This window comes from Monodon monoceros, unplaced genomic scaffold (assembly GCF_005190385.1).
Source record: "Monodon monoceros isolate NGI ecotype Baffin Bay Population unplaced genomic scaffold, NGI_Narwhal_1 Super_Scaffold_15, whole genome shotgun sequence".
In the NCBI taxonomy this organism is placed as follows: Eukaryota; Metazoa; Chordata; class Mammalia; order Artiodactyla; family Monodontidae; genus Monodon; species Monodon monoceros.
The window spans coordinates 37,622,937-37,648,600 of record NW_021703771.1 but is presented as its reverse complement, the minus strand read 5'-3'; the positions used below and the strand labels follow the sequence as shown (position 1 = coordinate 37,648,600).

General features: G+C 39.4%; 1 protein-coding gene across 2 annotated transcripts in view; it reads right to left on the bottom strand.

Moving 5' to 3' along the window:
* SOBP (sine oculis binding protein homolog) overlaps nucleotides 1-25,320 on the bottom strand; it is a 159,246-nt gene extending 133,926 nt beyond the window's left edge. For both annotated transcript variants that reach the window (XM_029223990.1, XM_029223991.1), the window contains exons 1-3: nucleotides 25,170-25,320; nucleotides 11,529-11,667; nucleotides 8,969-9,154 (exon numbers count right to left, since the gene is read on the bottom strand). In XM_029223990.1, the coding sequence (XP_029079823.1) occupies nucleotides 8,969-9,154; nucleotides 11,529-11,667; nucleotides 25,170-25,265 (421 nt within the window). In that variant the 5' untranslated portion in view covers nucleotides 25,266-25,320. The remainder of the gene's footprint in view (nucleotides 1-8,968; nucleotides 9,155-11,528; nucleotides 11,668-25,169) is intronic.
* Between the last annotated feature and the right edge of the window lie 344 nt (nucleotides 25,321-25,664).

The window sequence follows — 25,664 nt, the reverse complement described above, 5'->3', positions numbered from 1 at the left end:
GGCTCATGGGCCCAGCCGCTCCACGGCATGTGGGATCTTCCCGGACCGGGGCACAAACCCGTGTCCCCTGCATTGGCAGGCGGACTCTCAACCACTGCGCCACCAGGGAAGCCCCTAGAAGCAGCTTTTTAATTTCCACAACACTTTATGATGAAATTTTATCAGAATTGAATTAAATATATAGATCAATTTAGGAAGAATCTGCCTTTTTAGAATATCTAGTCTCCAATCCATAAACATGGTGTGTCCCTTCACTGATTTAGGTTTTCTTTCATTTCTCTCAACAATGTTTATACTTCTCTGTGTAACAATCCTGCACACATTTTGTTAGATTTTTTCCTCTGGGTATTTGATGGTTTGATGCTTTTTTAAGGTTTCGTGTGTGTGTGTGGCTGGTATATAGAGAAATAATGGATTTGGTGGTACTGACTTGGGGGTTTAGACCCTGATAAATGCACTCATTAATTATAATAGTTTATTTGTTCATTGGTAGGGGAGAGAGGTTCTAAACAAAATAGCATTTCTGCCTTTCAAATCTTTTTTTTTTTGTTTCTTTTTCTTGCCTTATTACATTGTCTATGAGTTCTAGTACAAAATTAAATAGAAGTAGTGACAGTGGTTATCTCTATCTTATTCTTGATCTCAAAAGGAAAGTTTTAAATATTTCACCATTAAGTATGGTGTTTGCTGTAGGTTTTTTGTGGATATTTTTTGTCACATTATGGAAGTTTCATTCTATTCCTATTTTTCCAAGAGTTTTTATTATTAATTGTGTTAAATTTTTATAAAATTGTGTTTCTGAATCTTTTGAGAATATTGTATGAGTTTTATTTTGTTCTGTTAATGTGGTTAATTATATTGACTAATTTTCAAAATTTAATTCAACCTTGCATTCCTAGAAAAAAAATCCAAGTTAGACATGATGCATTATCCTACTGCTTATATCACTGACTTTGGTTTGCTATGATTTTGTTCAGGATTTTTGAATCACTGTTCATGTTAAACAGAAGTTTTCCATTTTAATGTAATCTAATTACATTAAATTATCATTTTTACTTCTAATGCCTTTGTCATGTGATGAGAGCAAGGTCATGCTGGGATCATAAAATGGTTTCTATTCTCTAGGAGAGTTTCTCTAAGTTTGTTTTTATTTTTTCCTTAGATGGTAGAATTTAACACTGAAGTTATCTGGATCTAGAATGTTCTTTGTAAAATGATTTAATTATTTAATTTCCTTACTACTCAGGAAATGTAGGACTACTCAGGTTTTCTTATTCTTGTGCCTGTTTTGGCAAATTAAATTCGACATAATGTGACTTCTCTTTTGCAGAAATTCTGGGAATTACTTCCAGTGATCACAACTTATGTATAACATCAAAATGATTAGGTTTAATACCATATGGGTGATACAGTCTTTTTATATACTCATATTTCACCTTTCTAGCACTTTCTCTAAATTTTATTTTTTTAATTAATTTTAATTGGAGTATAGTTGATTTACAATGTGTGTTAGTTTCTGCTGTACAGCAAGGTGAATCAGTTATACATATACATATATCCACCCTTTTTTAGATTATTTTCCCATATAGGTCATTACAGAGCTTTGAGTAGAGTTCCCTCTACTATACAGTAGGTTCTTACTAGTTACATATATTTCATATGTAGTAGTATGTATATGTCAATCCCAGTCTCCCAACTTATCCCTCCCTCCTCTTTCCCCCTTGGTAACCATAAGTTTGTTTTCTACATCTGTGACTCTTTCAGAGTAAAAATTAACAATCACTGAAAGTTGTCCTAAGTAGCATCAATCTTCCATCAGAATTTCAGCTGCTGTAACTACACACATAGGTAATTGGCTTTAAATATATTCAATCAATTAACAAATACATATTATGACATATTAAAATAGACCCTTTCAAATATTAAATCATCTGGGCATTTCACTATACAAGTCACAAAACCAAGATTTTATAAATGTAGGGAAATTACAGATTACCTTAGTTAAATACATCATTTTTCAGACAAGAAAACTGAGGCTCAGAAAGGCTAAGTGGCTTATCCAAGATTAGACAGCCAATAAATGGCTGAGCTGGCATTAACAATCCAGGTCTCCTGGCTCTTACTCTGGTGGTCTTTCCACCACATCATGCTACCATTCAAACTACACATTCCATTTGGCATTAAGAATGACTGAACATACTGAAATTTGACTTACATCTTTTCAAGACCCCTTGATTGTATAAAGAAAGATAAAACAGGACCCATGTCATAGTAGCTAACATTTTAAGGCTTCATTTTGTGTCTTTTTTATCACTTTGAATTTCAAATGACTATCTCTAGCTTACATTATGTTTCAGATGCCATTTCTCCCCAACTGTACAAACATAACAGTTCCTGAGTATCTGCGTATAGACTTTCTGCTACTCCAGTTTAACTGCCCTTCTACTCCCACCATGCACCTTCCAAATGCTGTTAAATTATTTCATACTTTCCAAAGTCAAAATAGAATAATGTTTTGATTATATATCAAGTACACTGTAAGTTCTTGGTGATCAGGGACGATATATATATTTGTATCATACACATATATATAATTTGTATTTATATTGTATATATTTGTATTATCTCATATAATGTAAAGGACATTCAGTAAATACCTTATTGACTAAAAGACTGACACAATGTTTTGGATAATCAAGTGGTATGAATATGGGTTAAGGAGACATTGTGCCTAAGTTCAGCTACCAGCTCGGCCACTTATTACCTGTGTGACCTCAGGCAAGTTGCTTAACTTTTCTGGGTCTCAGTTTCCTCAATTGTAAAACAAGGTTAATAATAGCATCCACACAGAGTCTTTCTGAAAATTAGATGAGATAATCTATTACACAATGCCTGGCCCATAATAAGTGCTCAAAAAATATTAGCTTGATGAGAGTATATCAATACTGTTATTAACTACTCCTCTTCCTGTCATTCACCATAATTCCTCCTGTCCTCATCCTAAGCGGTTTGGAAAGATCTCCAAATCTGAGGGTTCAGTGAACCTCTTCTTTTTATTGAGAAATGTATCTACTACATAAATAGTAAGTCATCCAAATCCCATTAACTCTAGGTAATTTTATTTAATAATCATATTTTAAAAGTTGGACAAATAAATAAATGGCAAAGCAATTTTTATTAAATCCTGTTTTCTCAATGGCTATTTGGAATACAGCATTCATATGCAAGCCCCAAGAATATTGAATAACAGATAAAATAAATAATGATCATAATGCAAACCACATTCTGATTCCCACTTCCCTGCAAGTACAACTCCATGTAAGAATTACAAGAGCCAAAAAGTAACATGCTTATTAACTGTGGGCTACTCGGCTATACACATAGAGCTTAGCAGATCACGTGAATGTTTCCATATTCTCAATTAAGCTAATGGTTCCTTAGAGCCCAGTTCTTATAACCCCTTAAGAATTTCAAGATTTGCCTGAAAAAATATATCACATTTCCATGACTATGACTGAACACAAATTTGGAAAGCTCACTGAAAGCAAACCATCCTGGAAGACAGGAAATGGTCATTGTTTTCCAAGAAAGGCAAGACGCTCCTGCACAAAGGAAATCAAGCTGGTCTTAGAAGCTTAATCTCATGTCCCTCCACATAAACCTGTGTGTGCTGTGTGGATGGACCCTGCCTTTCACTTCACACACGGGAACATACTGGGGAATAAGAATAAGGTCACTTACCATTTGAGGTAAGAGACATTTTATTCAAAATTGCCATATAAATGCATCCAGAGAAGTATATTCCCTCCTTTTTTCACATTTCATTTTATTTTAAAGTATTCAGAGATTTAAAGGGATTCTGGACTTATAATAGGCAAGTTACAAGCCTCTGGAAAAACCTGACAAAAGACTCAGATCTAAAATATTGTTTCCTAGATACACAGTGTTTTCTGCAACTGGGCTCAGTGAAACTTTCACTAGCAAAGTCTTTGCATTTCATCTTTACCTTATGAACAAAAAAAACCTGCACTAATTGTTTTACTGATTTTTTAAAGTCTTGGGAGCAAAATGTTGTTCATGGAGCAAGTCTAAGAGCAGGAGATAAAAAATCCTGGTTCAAGTCCCAGCTGGTTACTTTAACCAGAAGTAGGCAACCCAAGCTTGCCCAACCACTGCAGAGGGTTGATGTCTGCTCAGTGGAACTGGGTGCTACTACACTTGTAAAGCAATAAAGACCAATATGAGGTCTTTGTAAAAAAAAAAACATGTATTTAAAATTCATTTTGAATGGCTTTGCTTCAATAGTCAAACTTGCGTGGGAGCAGAGCAGGCATAAGTATTCTGATGGAGATTCACTGTTGTACAGCTCTTCCAATCCATGCTGGAAGTCCTTTACTGGTACAACCCTCTCTGAATGAAGTCCCAAAGGATTGAACCCATATTAAAATCTCTAATATGAGAAGAATTACAGCAAGGTTACAATGTAATTAACCTGAGTTATCTTTCAAAACTCTTGCTGATATATATTCTGCCACTTCAGACTATGCTCACGCTGTGGTTTTTTAAATTAGCAAAGAAGGAGGTTTTCATATTCATTCTAACTGAAAGGATAAAGGAATGTTTGTGTAAAAAGAGAATGGGTTGATACTTTCTATTATTTTCTAATATTATTATCATTATATTCTTATAGTTTTTTTTAAAAATGGTGACTCTATATGGCAAAACCTTATTCTGTCCACTGCAGAAAAGTCCGTGATTCTTATTTAAAGATCATGGTGATTCCCTTCATTTGCTTGGAGGGAAAAGAAAAAAGTAAAAGCAGGGCTATTATTCTGTGTTTATAACAAGTCTATTACCATAGTAACGACTGTGATGTCACAAACCCTACACCAAGGGCCAGATTCTGTCTCTGAGCGGGGAAGGGTAGCTTAGCCTTGGAAATCGGATGAAATTGGATGCAAACATGTGCAGCAGAAGCAGGGTCAGTGCTTGTGGTAATCACCAAGGCGCAAGAAGTCCCCCTTCTCGGAAGAAAAAGGGTGCAGGAACAGAAAAGCAATCCCCCAGGCCCAGAAATAAGCTACCCCCACAGTTCTGTCTGCAGCTGTGCAAAAGGAGAGTGGAAATCCAAGCGAGTGTGGTATCACCGTGTTCCCGATCACGAGTATTCCACTGGGCCCACTGGCTGCCAAATGTGGATGGGATCCAGTGGTGAGCCTGCCCGAGCACAGGGAACGCTCTCTGGAACTAGTGCCTGACCAGATGGAGCCTTCCGGTACCTCGAAGCAGGAGCAACTTGCTTCATGATGGCAAGACTTTAAAACCAAGCTGGGGGGTTACCACTGCTAGGTCATCCTGGTTCACAGAACCACAGATGCTTAGAGTTAAAGAACTCATCAAGTCTCCCCAAAGATGTGGACTTGAAAAAAATAACCTTTTGCAGGAACAAGCTGTATCCCCTGTCACTAAGGAATCTGAAGTAGCAGATTAATAAATACTCTTATTCTGATACAGTCTAGGGAAGTTTCGTATACATACGCTGACAAGGCAACTTTATATTAAAAAGAATATTGCATTAGGAGTCAGAAGACCTTAGTACTAGTCTTGACTCAAGTACTTAGAAGCCACCTGACCTTGAGAAAGCCATTTAACCTATTTGAGCTTCAGTTCTTTATTTAATGATATCTCAAATGCTATTTCCCAGGGTTATTGTAAAGATCAAATTAAATAAAATAATAAAATCTGAATGAGTTTCATAACTGTAAAGGGTTTAATACAAACATAAGGTATTATTAGCATTTTCACATAGCCGGCTTACAGTATAACAGGAATAATTTGAACGCTAATCGTTCTTTTCTTTCCAGGAATCCAGAGCATACATACAATCCTCTTCTTCCCTATCCCGAGAAGTAGACACTTGCATGATACAGTTAACTCTGAATTATTCAGGGGTTGATTACCAAGGGGCCTTTTGTTCCTAGCCATCGTATGACTTATTAGTTTCCCTCAGAAATGCCCCATTAACCTATATACAGCTAGACCATTGACAGAGTGTCCCTCAACTGGATTACCTTGAATAACAACTCTGGTCAAAGTTTTAGCAAAAGGAAAAATTGAAATGATTAACTAGATGGGAGTTTTTGGATAATTTGTGGACTTTACACTTATCTATGGATAAGTACTCACATCACTGTCACAGAGGCTATGGTCATGGTCAGACAGACTGAGACTAATCCAAACAAGATCCTAGCACTTTCCCAGTGAACAACAAAGTAGCCTGTACTATCTTCTGCATGTGCAACAGGAATTTGAATATCAGTCATTCATTCATTTGTTCAACAAACACTGGTGGAGTACCTATTATGTGCCATAGCTCACCACATACCCTGAAAACCCCACTATTTTCCTGCCCTGTCACTGTCCCTTCCTCACGATATTACACAGAGCACCTTGACAAATCTCATAGCCTGACTCTTAGAAACTCTATTCACCTTCCTGGTATCATGAGACTTTTGCCAATCTTACCCTAGTGCCAGGGTCAGCAAGCCATTGTCCCTAAGCCAAACCCTGCCTGCTGCCTTTTTTGTAAATAAAGATTTATTAGAACACAGCCATGCCCATTTGTTTATGTATTATCTATGGCTGCTTTTCTGCTACCACCGCAGAGTTCAGTAGTTGTGACAGAGACGGTAGAGCTCCAAAGCCTAAAATACTATCCGACCCTTTACAGAAAAAGTTTACTGACCCCTGCACTAGATAACATAACTAAATCAAAATTCATCTCTCCTGTAAGTTTCTGCTTAGAGAATAACAGAGTAAGCTCCTTGAAAGCAGAGAACCTTTGTGTATCTTTTTCTTGTCATATAGAACCCTGGAGTAGGATTGAGTCAAGGTTTAGAGAAGATACAGAAAATTAAACATGTCCTTCCCTACATTCTGTTTTCAACAGATGAGTGCCTTGGAGTTCCATGGAAGACAGCATAAAACCACTGGTGTTCAGTTACTCTGGCTTCTAAATCCTCAGAGTTCCTACATCTAAGACTTCCAAGGCTCAATTTTTGGCCTCTATCCTTTGCATATTTATTTCTTGATCTGATGTGGAATTAGAGTTAAATAGGAGCTGTGTGCTTGAATTCCACGTGGCTGGCTCAGCAGGAAACTCCAGGGCAGGTTTTTTGGCATGCCAAACTCATGTTAGCCTCAGCTATGCTAATTTCTAGAGCTGTTTGCTTTGCTCAAATAAATCTTAGAGGGGAATTTGCATTTGGATACACACTTTTTTTTTTTGCACAAATTATGTGCATGATAACTCTGGGGCAGAATAAGGACTAAAAAAAAAAAAAAGAACAAGAGGCATGGTGTTTACTGAATGGTTTTCATGTGGCAAGCACTATGCTGGTGCTTTACCTACATTTTCTCATCTCATGGCCACAACTATCCCATAAGGTGAAACTGTGATCCCCATTTTACAGATGTGGAAATCATATAACTTGTCTACACTCACAGAGCTGGTAAATGACAAAGCCTGGATCTGAACACAATCTGTCTGAATGTGAAGCCTGTGTTCTTTTCACTTAGTCACACTGTTTTATTGATACCCTCATCATCACCACCACTCACCTAAGCCCCTGGACATACCTTCAAACAATGAACCCTACATTTAACAAAATTAGTCACCCTTCTCTCCAGTTGTCCTATGCAAAATATGTGTTTGACCTTTAGGAGATAAATTTGGGTCCCTCTGCACCATAAAACAATCGACCAAAGGAGAACAGTGGCATTAGAAAGACAAACTTTATATGTTACACAAATTATGTTAGTATTTAGTGGAGAAACACAATTACAAGTGATTTTGATAAGTAAATGGATTTTAATGACATATCTGAGGACCTCAGTATGAAAGGACACTTTTGCTGCTAAAACGTCATAGGCCAAGCAAAAGAATGTGCCCATACCATGAAGGAAAATGTTAGTAACACTTAGAAGATGGTACCAATATATCTATAATATAAGCCAAGGAATTTATATCTACAAATATCTTCATTATTTATGGAAACATAGCCAAACACCTATCTTCCTTAAAAAAAAAATACAAGCATTAACTTTAGTGAGTTATGATAAGTACTGCTATCAAAACTCAGTATTTATCATTGTTCAATTCAACATACAGAAAAATAACCAGCGTAGCAATTAAGCGTTCTAGCATAATTCTGACATTTTACAGCAAGCCAGATACAATATTACTGAACTTCTTTCTCTGTGTGGAGCATAACTGTAACCTAGCTTGCAATAAGATTTTAAGACTGGCTTAATAAAACAACATCATGCTCAGCCCATTGCCGTCTAGCTTAATACCCCGCCATCTAATTTTCTGGAAATATAAAAGAACTGATTACATTTTCATGCAAATGAAATTCAGATCTCCATTTTTTTTAAGCTCTCAAAGAGCTTTGCACAAATTAAAAGGAACTCTGTATGAGATGGGTAACCTAGGTTGTTTCTTAAGTGGATTTATAAGAAGGCACGCTGGGGAACAAGCCTGCCACACACACTTTACAAATTGCCCCTTCCTTCGCAAAACCCACAGAGGAGACATGGTCCTCACTGCACCACCACCCAGCTCAACCATGGTTCCTTTTTTTCTTGCTAACCAGGCAGTATATATCTTATTTTTTTAATTAGTTCATGCTTTTTTTATTTTAAACAGATGATTTCAGAGAAGGAAAATAATTTTTTTATAGCCAGGGGTAGGAAAAATTTATCGTCAGTTGAAAGTTGACAGCCTAACTAGTAGTAGATTGGCCTAATAAAACAATACTACTTTAAATAATACATGCACTAACATTTCTTAGCTGCAAAGTCCCTAAAACAGTCTTTTCCAAAATTAACTTAAGCATTTAATTACCATAGGACGGTTAAAACAATTTTCTATCAATCATTATCACTGGAAACCCCAGTATTGACTTACCTGCCGGTGGCTTTATGAAAGGTGGAGGAATTAAAGGTACAATAATGGGCACATTGCCATGATCCTTTGACCCTGCAGGTGAGTCACTGAGTCCATTTCCTGTGGCAAGCCCTGAATAGCCTGTGCTTATATTGTATGGTGAAATAACACTGTCCTCAGGTAATTTTGGTTTTGGCAAAGAATTTTCTGTAAAAGAAGAAAATCACATTCAATATGACGAAAGGGCTTACAACCACATTTTCTCAAGTAAAATGGCTATGGAATAAAAATTTTGTCTTGCAAATCTTTAAACACTTTACCAGAACTCCACAGACCATCCTGGACCTTTTCAGTCGTGTTACCATAAATTTCCAAAGGGCTCCTTTATAATTTGCTCCACTATGATAGCTAGCATCTCAACTGTGCTGCGGTGATGAATTTTAGCACTGTAAAAGCCCACAGAAAATTGAGAGGCAATTAACCCTTTCCATGTACAAAGTGACATACAGCAGACATCGCTCTCTGTCTGCCAGGGGAGAAGCTTAAAAAGTGCCCCTGTAGGGCTTCCCTGGTGGCGCAGTGATTGAGAGTCCGCCTGCCGATGCAGGGGACACGGGATCGTGCCCTGGTCCGGGAGGATCCCACATGCCGCGGAGCGGCTGGGCCCGTGAGCCATGGCCGCTGAGCCTGCGCGTCCGGAGCCTGTGCTCCGCAACGGGAGAGGCCACAACAGTGAGAGGCCCGCGTACCGCAAAAAAAAAAAAAAAAAAAGTGCCCCTGTAGCACTGTAACCAGGTCCCACTGTATTGTAAACTTGAGTGATAATATAATCAAAAGAACCAATGAAGGGAAGAGATATGGGAACATATGTATATGTATAACTGATTCACTTTGTTATAAAGCAGAAACTAACACACCATTGTAAAGCAATTATACTCCAATAAAGATGTAAAAAAAAAAAGAAGAAAAGAAAAAAAACGAACCAATGAGAAAGAAGCTGATGATTAGGAAAAAACTGTTGTTTCACAGGCTAGACCCATTAACCCATTAATACCCATTAAAAATTAACAAAAATGACCATAAAGAAAACTTATAATGATATGAACCTTGTGAATTTTATCCTAGCATGTGAATCATTAAAAACAACAACAGGGGCTTCCCTGGTGGCACAGTGGTTGGGAGTCTGCCTGCTGATGCGGGGGACGCGGGTTCGTGCCCGGGTCCGGGAGGATCCCACATGCCGCGGAGCAGCTGGGCCCGTGGGCCATGGCTGCTGGGCCTGCGCGTCCGGAGCCTGTGCTCCGTGATGGGAGAGGCCACAGCAGTGAGAGGCCCGCGTCCCGCAAAAAGAAAAAAAAAAAAGAAAAGAAAAAAAAAAACAACAACACTCAACTATAGAAAACAACTTGTTCCCTCCAATAGCATATCCTGGCACTCTCTCCATGTTCCCCAGAGGCAAAGATTATTACCTAGACCAAGTGTTAAACGAGCTATTAGTTTACAGAATATAAACTCGACTTGCATTTTTCATTTACAGTGAAATTGATGATACTATCTCTGTAACATGATGTGTACAATTTCATACCAAGCTTAACATAAAATTTGTCACATACATTCAATTCCACATGCCTGCAGGACAGCTCATTTACATTTCATTGCTTGGCATATAAGAAGGAAAAGCACTATCTTAGAGACTGGAAATAAAATGCATGAACAGGTAGTTTATGCCAATAGATATTGAATGTAATGAAAATACTGATCAAATTGCCAATTATATCACACAATTAGTTTTAGTCACACTTTGTTAAAGTTCCCCAAATGGATTGCTTCTTCACATAATCCTTTTCTTTGACAAACAAACACTCAATCCCAATTTAGGTTCATAAATTCAGTGTGCAGATCAACACCCACCAATGATTCTAGGCTTCATGAAATACCAGGCACTGCTACCCACCAGCAGATTCAGTGTTATTTCAGCTCCACTAACCTTCTAATTTCTACTCTTTGTCTGGGCTTTGATGATCATTCTTATGGAATTATACAGGACCCAACCTTCTACTACTCTCTTACTCTTCTTCTTAACCTAGCCAAGGCTGTGTGGATGAGGCAAGGGTGAAAACTTCAAACAGAAAACAGAAATAGGGCCTTCCTTTAGAATTCCCACCCAAAAGGGGGGGAGGAGAAATTATCAAACTAACCATGATTGTCTCTTACAGTCTGAAAATCTAAACCTAACATTTCACTTAACAGAAAGCACCGGTCCTTAACAATTGATATATCGAAGGGTTCAGGAAACTAGAAATTAGCAAACACTGTCCCTTTCTATCAATTTGTGGGCAGGACCACAGCGCTTAGCTAGCCCTTGTCTAGCTAACTCTCCCATTGCTGGATGGAGATTAAGCTGTGTCTATTTTTGTTTTATGTTGTGCTCTTACATTCTGCAGAATTCTGCTTACGGGGATGTCCATTTAAATCAACCATTGGCATCATGAACAAAACGAGTCCCAGAGCAACTCAATTCTGGCAGGTTGAGATAGCCAATCCTTGTTTGCATGAAGGAAAGGACATTGAATATCATTACCTTTGAGAACAGAAATGTGCTGCCGGCTCTCTCCATCTGTAGGATAGTTTCTGAATTCAATATCTTCACCATCTTTCAATTCAACCTTATCGTACCCATACCAGCCAAGAAGTTCATTCATGGTGTTTTCTGCAAAGTTCTGAAAGAGAAGCATAGGCTACTTATGTATATAATCAATAACTATTTGAAAAGAACACATAAATCGAATTCTGTTTCCACTACCCATTTTCTGCCAGCCCCGCCCTACCTCCCTTAGAGTCACGTTTATTTTTCAAATCACGTTCAAAAACTGTCATGCGTTTAAATCTCAGGATGACGCATCCAATTATGACAGGCCTTCAGACATTTGCAATTTAAAGATAACAAGAGAAAAGGTATTTGTCAGTTTTGCTTAAGAATAGGAAGTCATATTTTGGCATATCCTTCTGCAAAGTCTATATCTTTCACAAATACAAAAATATTGAAAGGTAAAAGCACAAAAACAGCTAAGAAGAAATTTTGAAACTGAAAACAATCGACCATTTTGTGGCTCAGATTAATTTAAACTAGAATTGCTTTCTAATTTAGGTGTTGTTTCTTAACATGACTCTTATCTCAGATAAAGCAAAATCTCAGCAAAGAAATAATTTCTCAACTGTCAACCACTACCATCCAGAAAACTGAATAGTCTACAAGGGTTTCCCTTTTGTAACAGTATTCTTTAAACATTGAAGCATAATTTCCTTTACGAATTCCACTAGTGACAGATTCTTTCCCCATGAAATCAAAGGTCACTGTGATTGTCTTCTGACAAGTAACATAAAAGTACCAAATAACTTTAAGGTTACTAGCCAGCTCAGATTTTGGATAATGTATGAAAACACTTTATGAACTATAAATCAATATACAATCAGCCCTCCATATCTGCAGGTTCTGCATCTGCAGATTCAAGCAACCGCAGTTGGAAAATATTTGGAAAAAAATTCCAGAAAGCTCGAAAAAGCAAAACTTGACTTTGTCATGCAGGCAACTATTTACACAGCACGTGTATTGTATTTACAACTATTTACCTGGCATTTACATTATATTAAGCATTATAAGTAATCTAGAGATGATTTAAAGTATACGGTAGGATGGGTGTAGGTTATATGAAAATACTACACCACTTTATATAAGGGACTTAAGCACTGCGGTTTTAGGGATTGTGGTGTGGGTGTGGGGTGTCCTGGAACCAATCCCTTGTGGATTTGGAGGGACAACTCTATAAAATATAAGGCATTATTATTGTTGTTATTATAGATAGCAAGCTGTGGAAATAATGGGTAAATAATAGTTGGACAGAGTTAAAGCTTCTACTACCAGGTGACTATTTTTAATGAACTTAACAGCTGCTATATCTTAATGCCTGTGTGTGCCTTAAAGCATCTCTACCTGAGAAAGAGAGAGTAGAGAAGTGGTTACCCGGGGCTGGCGGCAGCAGAAATGAGGAGATTGGTCAAAGGGTATAGTATAGCATGCTGTACAGTATGGTGATTATAGCTAATAACACTATCATGTACTTGAATGTTGCTGAGATAGTTGATCCTACATCTTTTCACTGCAAAAAAGAAATGGTAACTATATGACAGGATAGAGGTGGTAGCTAATGCTACGGGTAGTAGTCATTTTACAATATATAAATGTATCAGATCAATACATTGTACACCTTAAACTTGCACAATGTTTTGTGTCAATTATATCTCTTCTCAATAAAGCTGGAAAAATTTTAATAAAAAGAAGGATCCTATACTACAGAGTAAGATAATAAATGTTTGTTGAATTAATTTTTTTAAGGCATCTTTATCAGGCAAGGCAGGCTGAGCCTCCTAGACTGAGCTAGAAAAACTATATATTCTAACCTTCTCTGTGGCTCAAAGAACCTTTTCTCATTCTCCCTAGAAGTTGTCATTTCTGAATTACACTGGGATGTATAATTTATACCTGAAACAAGCACCCAGGCTAAACCAGCATGTGCACAGCCTCAACGTGTAAGTTCCATGTTCTCTTGAACTTCACTTTAGATTTCAGCAGGGGTTGCATAAAAAAAGAAAGGAGGGACTTCCCTGGTGGTCCAGTGGGTAAGACTCTGCGCTCCCAATGCAGGGGGCCCGGGTTCGATCCCTGGCCAGGGAACTAGATCCTGCCTGCGTACTGCAACTTAAAAGTCCACATGCCACAACTAAAAGATCCCACATGCCGCAAGGAAGATCCACATGCCGCAACTAAGACTCAGTGCAGCCAAAATAAATAAATTAAATAAATAATAAATAAGTAAAAAGAAATATTAAAAAAAAAAGGAAGGATATTACACTACATAAAAACAAACCTGGCATTTCAAACCACCCACAGGATGCTAGATTTTTTTTTTTTTTTTTTTTTTTTGCTTTAGTACCCACTTGAGCTCAGAGTTCCAAATGGGTCAATCTGTGATAGTATAATGCACAAGCAAGTTTTAAAAATCTAGCCAGATTGATTCTTACCATCCACAAGGCCAACAGCCAGCCATATCAAGCTTTACTGAGGCATTTATTCTATCTGATGGCTGGTCATGTCCACATTAAATAGACATTCTTTTCATGAATGCACGAAGATGATATGATCGATATGTATAATAAGCTCAGCAGCTTCTGGAATACCACCGAGGAGGATTCTGCTAAATGCTGCACTACTCAATCAAAAGAGATTGCTTTAATGAGGTGTCAGTCTCCCTCCCCTAACACCCAATTTCTTTCACTGAGCTGAGTGCCTGGACTGGAGAATGACAGCCCCTAAGCACACAAACCAAGGTCATCCATCAGGGGTCTGGCAGCAGAAATCTCCGAGGATAAGGATTATTACATCTTGCATCAAAAAAACAATTCCCAACAGTGCTAAAAGCCAAGTTCAAGCCATCCTACTGGTTTATATGCTGTTTGCCTCAATCTCTAAGAGAAATGTGCCCCAAAACCAGAAAATCTCTTGCATAGTAACTCCTGGCCACCATATCTAATTTTCTAGACCATTTGTATCTTGGGCACCTCTTTCTCTGGTTCTGTCTAACCTCTGAAGCGACACAAAAGCTACAGATGCATAATTCACGGAGCAACCTCCCAGCCAAGGATATAGATTTGTTTGTTTTAGTCCAGCTGCAAATCCGTTCAGCCTTTCAGAACCAATCCCAGGGATGGGATCCAGAAGTTTCAGACATTCGCGTAAATACTGAAACCTCAACTGGATTATTAACACAAAATTCATATTATTTGGGCATCTTAAGTGCATCACTTAGTTTACGGTTTGTCCTGAAAACTCAGAGGCTTCATGGAACAATCAATATGATCAATATGGAACTGATCTATTCCATTTTCGAGTTACTATAAATGTCAATGAAAATAAACTCTAAAACATTCCCTTTCTTATCATTGAAAGTAAAAAGAAACATATTAATGTTTTGATATATGACTGGAAAAGCAGAAAACAAAAGCTTTATAGAGCCTTGAGCCATAACTCTCAAACTTTTCATAAAAAGTCGAACAAGATCAAAGAAAAAGAAACACCAAACTACAAGAATAGGTATCACCTCTGTCTTATATACTATTGCATTAAGAAATCAAAGAACCCCAAGGAATAAATAATTTTTAATTTCTAGTTAGAACTTGATGCTAGACATCATATGGGCTCGTTATGGTGCTAAACCAAAGGAAATGAAATGGATTTTTGCAGTTACCATCCAAGAAACATAATATATTCTAGGAGAAGTGAATTTAATGTTTATGGTCCATAAGGGTTTTCAAGTTTTTCTACCAGAAAATTAAGGTGATAAGAGTTAAAGTGCAGAGAGACTTTTGAGGTAAGGCTGTTTGATAATAGGACAAACCACTGTACTAAGAGAAGTTGTAAAATTTGCTTCCCCCAAAATCTTCACCCAGAATTTCTCCTGGAGACTTAGAGCAGGAAACTCAAGTAGAATCTCTTAAAGGCCCTTCTAGCTCTAAGGTCCTGTGAAATCAAAGAATTTCTCCTTATACAAGAAATAAATTGCCTTTTGCAAAGAAGTATCATAATTACAGTGATCACACAGCATAAATTTTACTGAACAGCCACTATCTCAAATATTTTATCATTGTTCCCATAAACCATCAAAATGTGCCAGAATTTCAATATTCTGGCATCCAAAGCACATTTTGCAGACTGCCTCTCACCCTTGGAAGTGGCACAAAAATCCTCCCTCATACCATGTGGTCCAATTTGGGTTTGGAAAATAGGTCACTATAATTACAATGATAATGTCTAACACTCTTATAGCACTTTACAGTGTTTCCACATCCTTTAACTCTCTTGTTCCTTTCAATTACCCTGTGAGTTAGGTATTTGATTTCCACAGTAAACTTCTGGTGAACCTCTGTGACATCCTCATTTTACGACAGAAAATTGGAGCATACAGAAGGTAAATGACAGGCATGAGAGATCACCTAGTAGAGTCAGAACAAAAATCCAGATCTTCGGATCCTTATACCAGGACTCTTTCTATTATAAATTCCGTACAGTCCAATGTGTCAGCAACTCCAAAGGAGCTACCTCCTTGGACCAACAACAGTATTGCAAAGAAATCATATCACCGATGTCAATGTCACATACAAAGAGCTTTTCAACCAGGACATATCTACCTATGCTAAAACTCTGCTTGTTTTGCGACTTGATCATTGACCTCTACTCTCCTTAATTGTCTTTACTGTTGGGATAGGGGGGTCTTAAAATTCATAATCAAAATTTAATCTTCTCATTTGACAATTTTTTGACATCACATCTGACTCTAATGGCTTTGCACTTTTAATACTATACCTCCATACCCCTTCCTCTCCCTTTCCAATTCCCCTCTCTCACCTCCAGGGTTCCTAAAGAAAGAAGAAAAGCCTAACCTTTAATCTGAAAGCATGATCTTTTCCTAGAATTTAAAAAAAAAAAAGGTCACAGAAAGATAGTGGAAAGACAGGAAACTTAACTATTTCCCCACTCCTCTGAGTTCTTGGCAAAGTTTATTTTTACTGGAATTTAATTCCCAGGACATTCATTAGACACTCTCCTTATTCAACTAGAAATACTGTATGCATGTCAAAGTTCACTCTAAATGGTTTTTAACTGAACATTTTACCAGGTAAATAATAATGACTTGACTTCAAGTCATTTTGAAAATCACAGTAATTATAAAGCCTCAAAATACTCTGAAATGCAAGTACTTCAAGGTCTTCAAAAAGAACTAATGATTTTATTCTGAAAACACCAAAGTTTAAAATATAGGGTAGGTGCCACCGATTTCTCTTATCTCAGGCCTTGCATAACTGAACGTCAGATGTGTTTTCAACTTGGTGTCCTACCCAAGAAAGTAGAAAGTTTTCAGAGAGCTCCCAATCACTCATTCAGATGAGGGGAAAGCCACGTCCTCCCTCTTCCCACAAACATAATTCCCATTTCCACTCCAAGTCCTACATCCCTCTACAGTGCTAGTAAAATATGTCATCTATCCCAACGAAACACACTATAAGTTACTTGAGGGCAGAAACCCTTTATTTCATTTTATGTCCCATCTAGCACAATGCCTAGCACTTAGAATCTAATCAATAAATGTGCTAACACATTTGGATACATCCATAAATATTTTTTAAATATGTAAATACAGAAAAATTATCAAACAAAATTCAGGACAGCTGATTCTAAAAATAAATATGTGAAAGCTTAGAAAATTATAATATCCAGGGCTTCCCTGGTGGCGCAGTGGTTGAGAGTCCGCCTGCCGATGCAGGGGACACGGGTTCGTGCCCCGGTCCAGGAAGATCCCACATGACGCGGAGCGGCTGGGCCTGCGAGCCATGGCCGCTGAGCCTGCGCGTCCGGAGCCTGTGCTCCGCAACCAGAGAAGCCACAACAGTGAGAGGCCCGCGTGCCACACAAAAAAATAAATAAATAAAATTATAATATCCAATGTTAATGAGCACTCTCAGACTTTTTTTTTTTTGATGTGGACCATTCTTAAAGTCTCTACTGAAATTGTTACAATATTGCTTCCGTTTTATGTTTTGGTTTTTTGGCTTCGAGGCATATGGGATCCTAGCTCCCTGACCAGGGATCGGATCCGCATCCCTTGCATTGGAAGGCAAAATCTTAACCACTGGACCTCCAGAGAAGTCCCACCCCCAGACTATTGGGAATTCAAGTTAATTCAACTTTTAGAAAAGGTAACTTGACTCTCTGCAATAAAAGCTTAAAATTTTACATACCCTTTGATTCAGCAATTTTATTTCTAGGTATAGTAGGGACTATTCTAAGGAAATAGATGCAAAAATATGAATGTTCAGGAATGTTTATCTCAGTGTTGCTTTCTTAGAAACAAACTATATGTCAAACAATCGGAATTCAGTTAAATAAATTATAGACTAGTCATGAAATTACAGAAATGGAATACTATTTTGCCACTAAATATATGCTGTGGATAAATTTTTACTGCCATGAAAAGTTATTAACAATATGTTAAGTTTTAAATGGAAGGTTAGTAGTTTTTTGTTTTTTGTTTTTGTTTTCTTAAAAAACATTCATCATACATAGAAAAGGACATGAAAAGACATACATCAAAATGTTGATGGTAAGGGTGTCTGGGTGGGAAAATTACAGGCTTTGTTTTTCTTTTTGCTTATTTATATTGCTTATTCTACTATTTATATCATGTCAATGTATTATTTTTATAAAAATCAAAAAATAGTTTTAATTAACACAGTCTTCTCACAGACAACCATGTCACTCATATTCACAGTCCTAATAACAGTAAAAAGGATCTGCCAGTTACATTACTTAACTTCAAAACATTCTTACACACATTATCCAAGAAAGTGGAGCATATGAGAAATACTTTCAAAGGAAAAGGAAACCCCCAATCCTGAACAATTTACAAGGTGGGGGAAAAAAATGCTGGTATCTCTGCCAGTTAAGGTTATGAATAATAGAATGATGGTTATTTTTGGAAAATATTTTATCTCCCTTTTCACCTCCATGGGTTCTGACTGACTTCTGAGGTAGATTTCTATTAAGCATCACTGGGTTCACTAATTAAGATTTTTAAAGGGCTGAGGGGATGAAGCTGTAGAAGAAAAGCAGTTCCTTTTGTAGAAAGTAGGAATTAAACTTGATTAGAAATCAATTTCTACCTCTACCTATCCCCAGGTCTGAAAGTTAAAAGAATTATAATATCCAGTGTTAATGAGCACTCTCAGACTACTGGGAATTCACGTTGATTTGACTTGAAGTCATCTCTCTTAACGCAGACCTAATGGATCGGTTTTATTTTAAGGTTCTACCAAGAAGCAGGCAACATTTAAACAGTGAAAAAGAACTGTGGGAAGAGCCCTTTACAGACTACAAAGTACTTCCATGCTCATGATCCTACTGGGTCTGATGGTATCCTAAGGATAAGCCACTCCCACAGACATCCCATTTGAGGGTCATCCACATGCATGTTATGTGAAGAGCAGCCAGATTCATACTCTTGGTGCAGACTTTACCCATTGAGCCTTGCTGTTTGTATCTGAACTGCATACAGATTTTTGGCCTGAAATCCTTTTAAGAAGGTCACTGAGCTCCATCTGGGTCATTTTGCAGCATTGTTCTCAGCCACAACACAATGATTAGCACACAGTTCTAAGGGCAGAGGACACATCAAAACACTAAAATCCAGCTCCGACCTGGAGCAGGCCTGAGGAGAAAGTTTTGTTCTCTTATTGACACAGTCTGAATTAGATGGGTGTATTATTGTCACATGAAACCAAGATTGTGTGTTTCTACATATAAAAATCTATGTTGCTTTATTGTCTTGTTGTGACACAGAACAGACAATTATGTCCCCATGTTTTAATCTGTGGCCAGGACATCAAATGTCCTAAAAAGGTCAAAGAAATGTGTGAAATTGTGGAGCCCAGCCCTGGGGCTAACACTGTAGCAGGCATGGCAGGTGTGCAGCTGTGTGCAGCTGTGTCCTATCACAGCTGCAGCACTGGCCTTAAAATCACCAAGTCTTGTTACATTGTTTTCCTGTCCATGCCAAAAGCCACTGGCCTTAAAGCAGGACAGAGTTCCACAACCCTTTAGTTATATAAGAGATATTAACACCCATCAGTCTACAGATTCTAAAATATACATTCAGCAAATCTCACCCAGCACAGGCTTTCATGTCTGTTTACATGTTTCAATTGGCACCATCAAAAACAAAGTTGTTTTTTTTTTTCATTCTACCCTGGGATATCCCTTCTCTTTTAGCAAAATATTCAATAATCTTATTAGCTTGAGTACAAGTATGGCTGACTTCCCATTCCGCAAGAGGAAGTTTTTGACTTCAGAGATTTTTAAATGATCCACCTTCTACTACTTCTAATAATTTTTTCAAAAAAATAAAAAGTATAAAGACTCGATAAAAAGAACACTTCCTTAGAAGATGCAAGAAGTCTGATCACCCTTGCAAGACACCTCTATTTCCCTGGAACTCTCCTTTTTCAGACAGTCACTTGTATTCACTGATATTTGCCTTTTTTGAGGCCCTGTTTTTGACTTTCATTTAAACACTCTGTTACCTCTTGGTTTCTATGAGTCTGTCTTTCACACAAGGAGAGTAGGGCTTGGCTTCTCAGAGCAGTGCTTGGCAAGCACAGAGGCAGGAAACGCAGAAGGGAATGAGTCTGTCAGACTCATTTTCTTCTAGTTCAAATGTTTATTTCAGATTCGGGAGGAAGTGGAGTGGTTCCTTTCCATTTCCTCCTCTCTGGAACCTGTGAATTGTGTAAGGCTTAGAGAGTCTCACTCTACCACACACTATCCTCACCAGTTCACAGATGGAGAAAGAGACTCTTTTCAGAAAACTCCTGGTTTGAACAGAGCAGAATTCATAGCTCTCTGTGCCCTCCCAGGACCTTCTCTTATGGTTTGAGACTAGAGCCTTGAGCAGGACAACCGAGAGCAACACAGAGGACAGGGCCGGTGGGCTCGGGAATATCCTATACCAGCTCCCAAGGGGCAAGCACCATGCTCCAACTGACAATAGTTCCCAGCCCTGCCACGTGGCACACCTTAGACCACTGCTCAGCCAGGGAGGTCTGACATAATTTGTGAATGCCACAGTGAGATCTGGTCCCAAGCCCACTTTCTAGGTTCCTGAGACTCACTGTTTCTGACATCAGGATGGAGTTTCAGGAGCAAAACTTAAAATATACCTGTTTTAGTAATGAGCTGATTTCAACCTTAAACATGCTGACTTTTCCAATCCACACTCTGATATCTCGATTTTATTTTATTTTATGGCAAGCTATTTAAATCACTGCACTCACCAGCTCAGCTCTGCAACTTGCTTTATTGTCTATGCAATTGACACAGGTCATTTTTAATGCCAAACGGAGACCATCAGAAACTAAACTAGAAAATCTTATGGTGAGTTTACTACTAAACTCTAACAGATGTGCCTGACTCTAACGGTAGGCATTAGGACTGAAGCATAATTTTAGGTACAAATTACTTACTAAGAATATTTATAGACAGAGAAATTCAGCAAAGACCCTAAGACATTTAACACAGATTATCCTGTAGTTGAGCAATTGATAAGGAAGCCAAACATTGTAAATGCATTAATTATGGTTTGTTTAGGAAAGTTTCCAGGGCAGAGTGCTTGATCTAATCACAATGGTTTTGTCAAAGAGTTTTAAAAGATGAAAATCTGACTCATTATCTCTACTCATAGTCTACTTTTTTTTGAATTGTATTACTGTTTAGTAATCACTAACCATGTTTACCAAGATCTATGCACATAAAATACATACCCTTAAGTGCAACTATATTTACACTTACTCATATATTTACATTTGCACATCCAATATTACATCTAGCTTTTATGTTATGTTCTGGATGAACACCTGAAACTAACTAACACTTCCATATACCAGAATTCCCTCCTAAGAGCCATTTATTATGATACATGTGAGCTAACAATATATTGAAGGCATATTACAGTAGATACAATCACAATATTCGCTTTAGAAACCGAAAGTAGTCAAAATATAAATTGAATTGCCATCTGATTTTTTAAAATCCTCTCTACTGGTCACTAACTAAATAGGGCAGACTGACTGTAAGTACAGTAAAGCAATAAGTCTTTTTAATTAAGAAAAACCAGGATGAAGTGGGGGGGGGAAGGAAAGATAAAGAAACATTGTAAAGGTCATAATGAGACAAACATTTCTACTTGAAGATATTTTCACTAAAGGACATTAAAGGCAAGCTATGCCAAGTCATGTACTTTTCACACACAAAACTATATTGTATCAAATTTAAATTTGTTACAAGTGCTTTGTACATTAAACCAGTGATAACGAAAATGTAACTCAATATCTGATCTAGTGAAACAGCAACCAACATTAGCTCCCAGCCACATGAAGACAATCTCCAATGCCATTACTGGTGTCAGCTAAACCTCTGCCAGTGTGTCTTCTCTGTCCATTTTTAAATAAATTTGTGACTATCTCAATTAGGAAATCTTGAAGGAAGTCTCTATGATGAGGCAATTTTGTTGCTCATTCTCAGCTCCCTGCATTTGCTGTACTTAAAATAGATGCTTATACCAATGTCCTTTCTATTACCCGAAGGGGAAAAAAAAATCACATACACACCAGTCCTTTTTCTTTCAGCTCGCAGAGAAGCAACTTGATCCAACCAGTGTTGAAACCTGAGTAGGTCACTGTACACCACGATAAAATTCCCTAATCCCTGAGCCAACTCTCCCTAAGGGGGGGCCTCCTCCGGATCCTCCACTTCCCAGGCTGACTTTTGCATTCGCTCTCTCCTCTTTCCCCCTTTCATTTCCCCTACCTTCAAGCCTTGATATGTGATCCACGGTGGGGCTCAGGTTTCCGTTTTTACAGCTTAGGCCGTGCTAGCTGTATACATTCCTTTCTTTCTGCCGGGCTGTGATTACTTACCAGGGCTTAGTTTACACTGGTCCAGATGAAAGCCGTTCAGATGAAGGCAAACACAGTCAGGCAGCTCCAACGGCACCGATATGAAGCTGCACAAGGCCACATTGTGTTCTCGGTGACATTTTGTTGCACATATTTTTATGCAGGGCAACCAACTTGTTAGGTTACTCTACACTTTAGGTTTGGGGAGATGGAGGGGTAATAATACCATGAGGTTCAGGGAGGGGTTTTATCGATGTGGTTATTAACATTAAAAGCAGAAAAATCTTCATGAGTTCAAAATAACCCTTCCAGCTTTTGACTTTGAGAAATCACTTTTAAAATGAGGACTTTTGGTGCTATTATATTAGAAGAATGCATACCGAACAATTCCACTAGAAATGGGATTTCATGACTCACTGGCATGATGTGCATTGACACGACTGAAGATTTTGACCCAGTGTCTCTTACACATTGTTCCGAACTAGGGAGAAAATACTGATCCTTCAGGCAATTGAATTATTTGCTGTGTAAAACTTCTTATTTAATGCTACTCTGTACTGAAATGATAAGGATTAAAACTTCAAATAGTAGGTGGTGACTTGGAAGAAAAATAACATTTTAAAAAGAGGAAATTCCGTGCACGAACGTTAATTCCATACTTAGTCCTGCAGCATTGGCTAAAAATTGTGTAATTTTTCCCCTTCACACAATGTTGTTTTTGTTTCTTCCTCACCAGTTCAGACAAACATCTGTTATACTGTAGAAGGACAACTATCTCCCAAACCACGGAGTGCTCCCACAGCCAAAGTCAACAACGTGAGCCCCAAGCATCGAGCACAGTCAGCCTTTATATCCAGCCGGGATAACATTTCACATGTTTTGATTAAAATTAGCTAATTTGTAATTCTAGAACCTATGAAACTTAAAAGCTGCCATCCATATAGATCACATTAGACAGTGTTTTAAAGGGCCAGTGCACACTGTGACTTCTTAGTGGCTTTACCTCTCTCCTCTTCCTCCACTCCCAATTTAAAATGAAATGGAAAAGTAATCTGGAAATGCAGGACAGGAGGGAAAGGCGAGTGAGGAAGGATGGTTATTGTAAACTGTTTGAATTCCATCCCCATGGGAAGACAACTCCTGCTGGTCTCTTTTTTTAAAAACTGTCTATCAATGGAATCAATGGAGGTTTCCATCACAAGGAATGGCACTGATTTCCAAGGCAAATCTTCCTTAACTCTCCTTGGACTGATGCTGCACCTCATGCTTCCAGGCACTAAATTCGTCACCCAGAAATAAAAACCCTTATTCCAAAATGCAGACTGCTACAAACATTTTCTGGAAGAAAGGAACGCTAAGCATAGGCACCTAGGTACAGATATAGGATGTATTATCCGTGTGCCCCTTTCTAAACATGGGCTTCATTCAAGGCACTCTCTAGAATATGCTTGTTCTAATCAAGACAACGTCAAACCACAATAAATTTTACTTAGTTGCTTGCCATCTTCATCGTTTGTCTTTTAAATAGCAACTTAACCAACCTGACCAAGTCAGTGGGCAGTGTTAAGGATTCTATGCAGAAGATGGGGAACACCAAGACGGCTGCAGAATGAAAACTAAAGTCCCCCCTGAAATCTGCTACTTGTTTGTAACTCACAGAAAGACAAAAAATACAAATAAAACAATTTTTTAAAAAAATCAAGAGAGACTCGTGAAATCAACACAAAACAAAACCCTCACTGGGCAAAAGCTGAAACTTCATGGAAAATAAGGGGGGGGGGGAACGAGGGGGGTCCGGAGCCGAGCGGTGCTCTTGTGCAATCACTCCAACGCGAACAGCTGGAGCTCCAGGCTGCTGCGCTCGCCACCTCTGGAGCACCGCTGGCCTGGCGGGGAGCCCGGCCTCGCCGACAGGACTCCGGGCTGGCCTTTCCGAACAATGGGCAGGCGCCCTGCGAAGGCGGCCCCTCAGACAGCTATCTTGCACCGGGGTTTGCCCGGGTCTGCTTAACTGGGAAGTGGAGCATGCAAAGACGAGCGGGAGGCGGAGGCAGTCGAGTGAGAGGAGCGAGCAGCTGCGTGCGAAGCGAGCCGGCCGTCAAAACGGTACCCAGACCCGCGCCGCTCGGGCCACAACTCGCCCCGGCACTGACAGCCCCTTTTACACCGTCGCCGCTGGCTTCTAGTCGGGAAGCGGGATCGAGGAACGGGGAGATGAACTGGGGAGAGGGGTGGGATCCAGCGCTCCCCGGCTGCTCCGGCCCGACGGCTCCTAACTTTGGAGGGATCCCGGGGATGGCTCCCGAGGAAAAGGAAAAAACTACCCCACCGACTAGGAAAGCCTCTTCACCATACCCACCCGCCACTTGGGCTCCCAGTCCCCTCCCTCTGAAACGCGCCTGTTACCAACCTGGGGTTTATAAGGTTAAATAGTATGTGGTTTCCCGGCCGCCCCTCCACCCCCATCAAATCTGAGGAAGGCAAATCTCGGGGATGCAGCCCGAGAGTTGGCCTCGGTTTGCACCTGGAGGAGGAGCTGAGGCGTTCTGGGCATCCTACAGAAACTGACAAGCGCTCCCCTGTACCCTCCGAATCTATACAACGGCCCAAAGGGAGCAGGCGGAAGAAAGAGCTCAGGCTCTCTGGCCCCGAAGTCCAAAAATACCTTCATTTCCTCATTGATCTCCCTTTTCACTGGGTGAGCCGGTTTCCTGCTTCTTTTATTTTCCGGAGGTCTCCCTTCTTTCTCCATTTCTGCCATGTTTTTGTGTCTGGTTTCTGTGGAGATGAAATGGCTGCTGCCGCCGCCGGCGGTGGTGGCGGCGGCGGTGGTGGAGGTGGTGCTGATGGTGGCAAGGCTGGCGGAGGTAGCGGTGCTGGCGGGGCTGGGGCTGGGGCTGGGGCTAGGCGGGGGGGGAGGGAAGGCGGGCACCGGAGAAGCGGGGTCTCTTCTAGCGGCGGAGAACGTCAGTGGCTGTCAGAGGGAAAGGTAGCTCGAGGAGTCTCGGGGATGCCGCCGCCGCCGCCGCTCCTGCTCCCGCTGCCGCCGCCGCCGCCGCCGCCAACGCCGCCAACGCCGCCGCTGCCCCTGCCGCCGCCGCTGCTTCTGCCGCTCCCGCCGCCGTCGCCGCCGCCGCCAGGCTGCATCCTCGGTGACCCG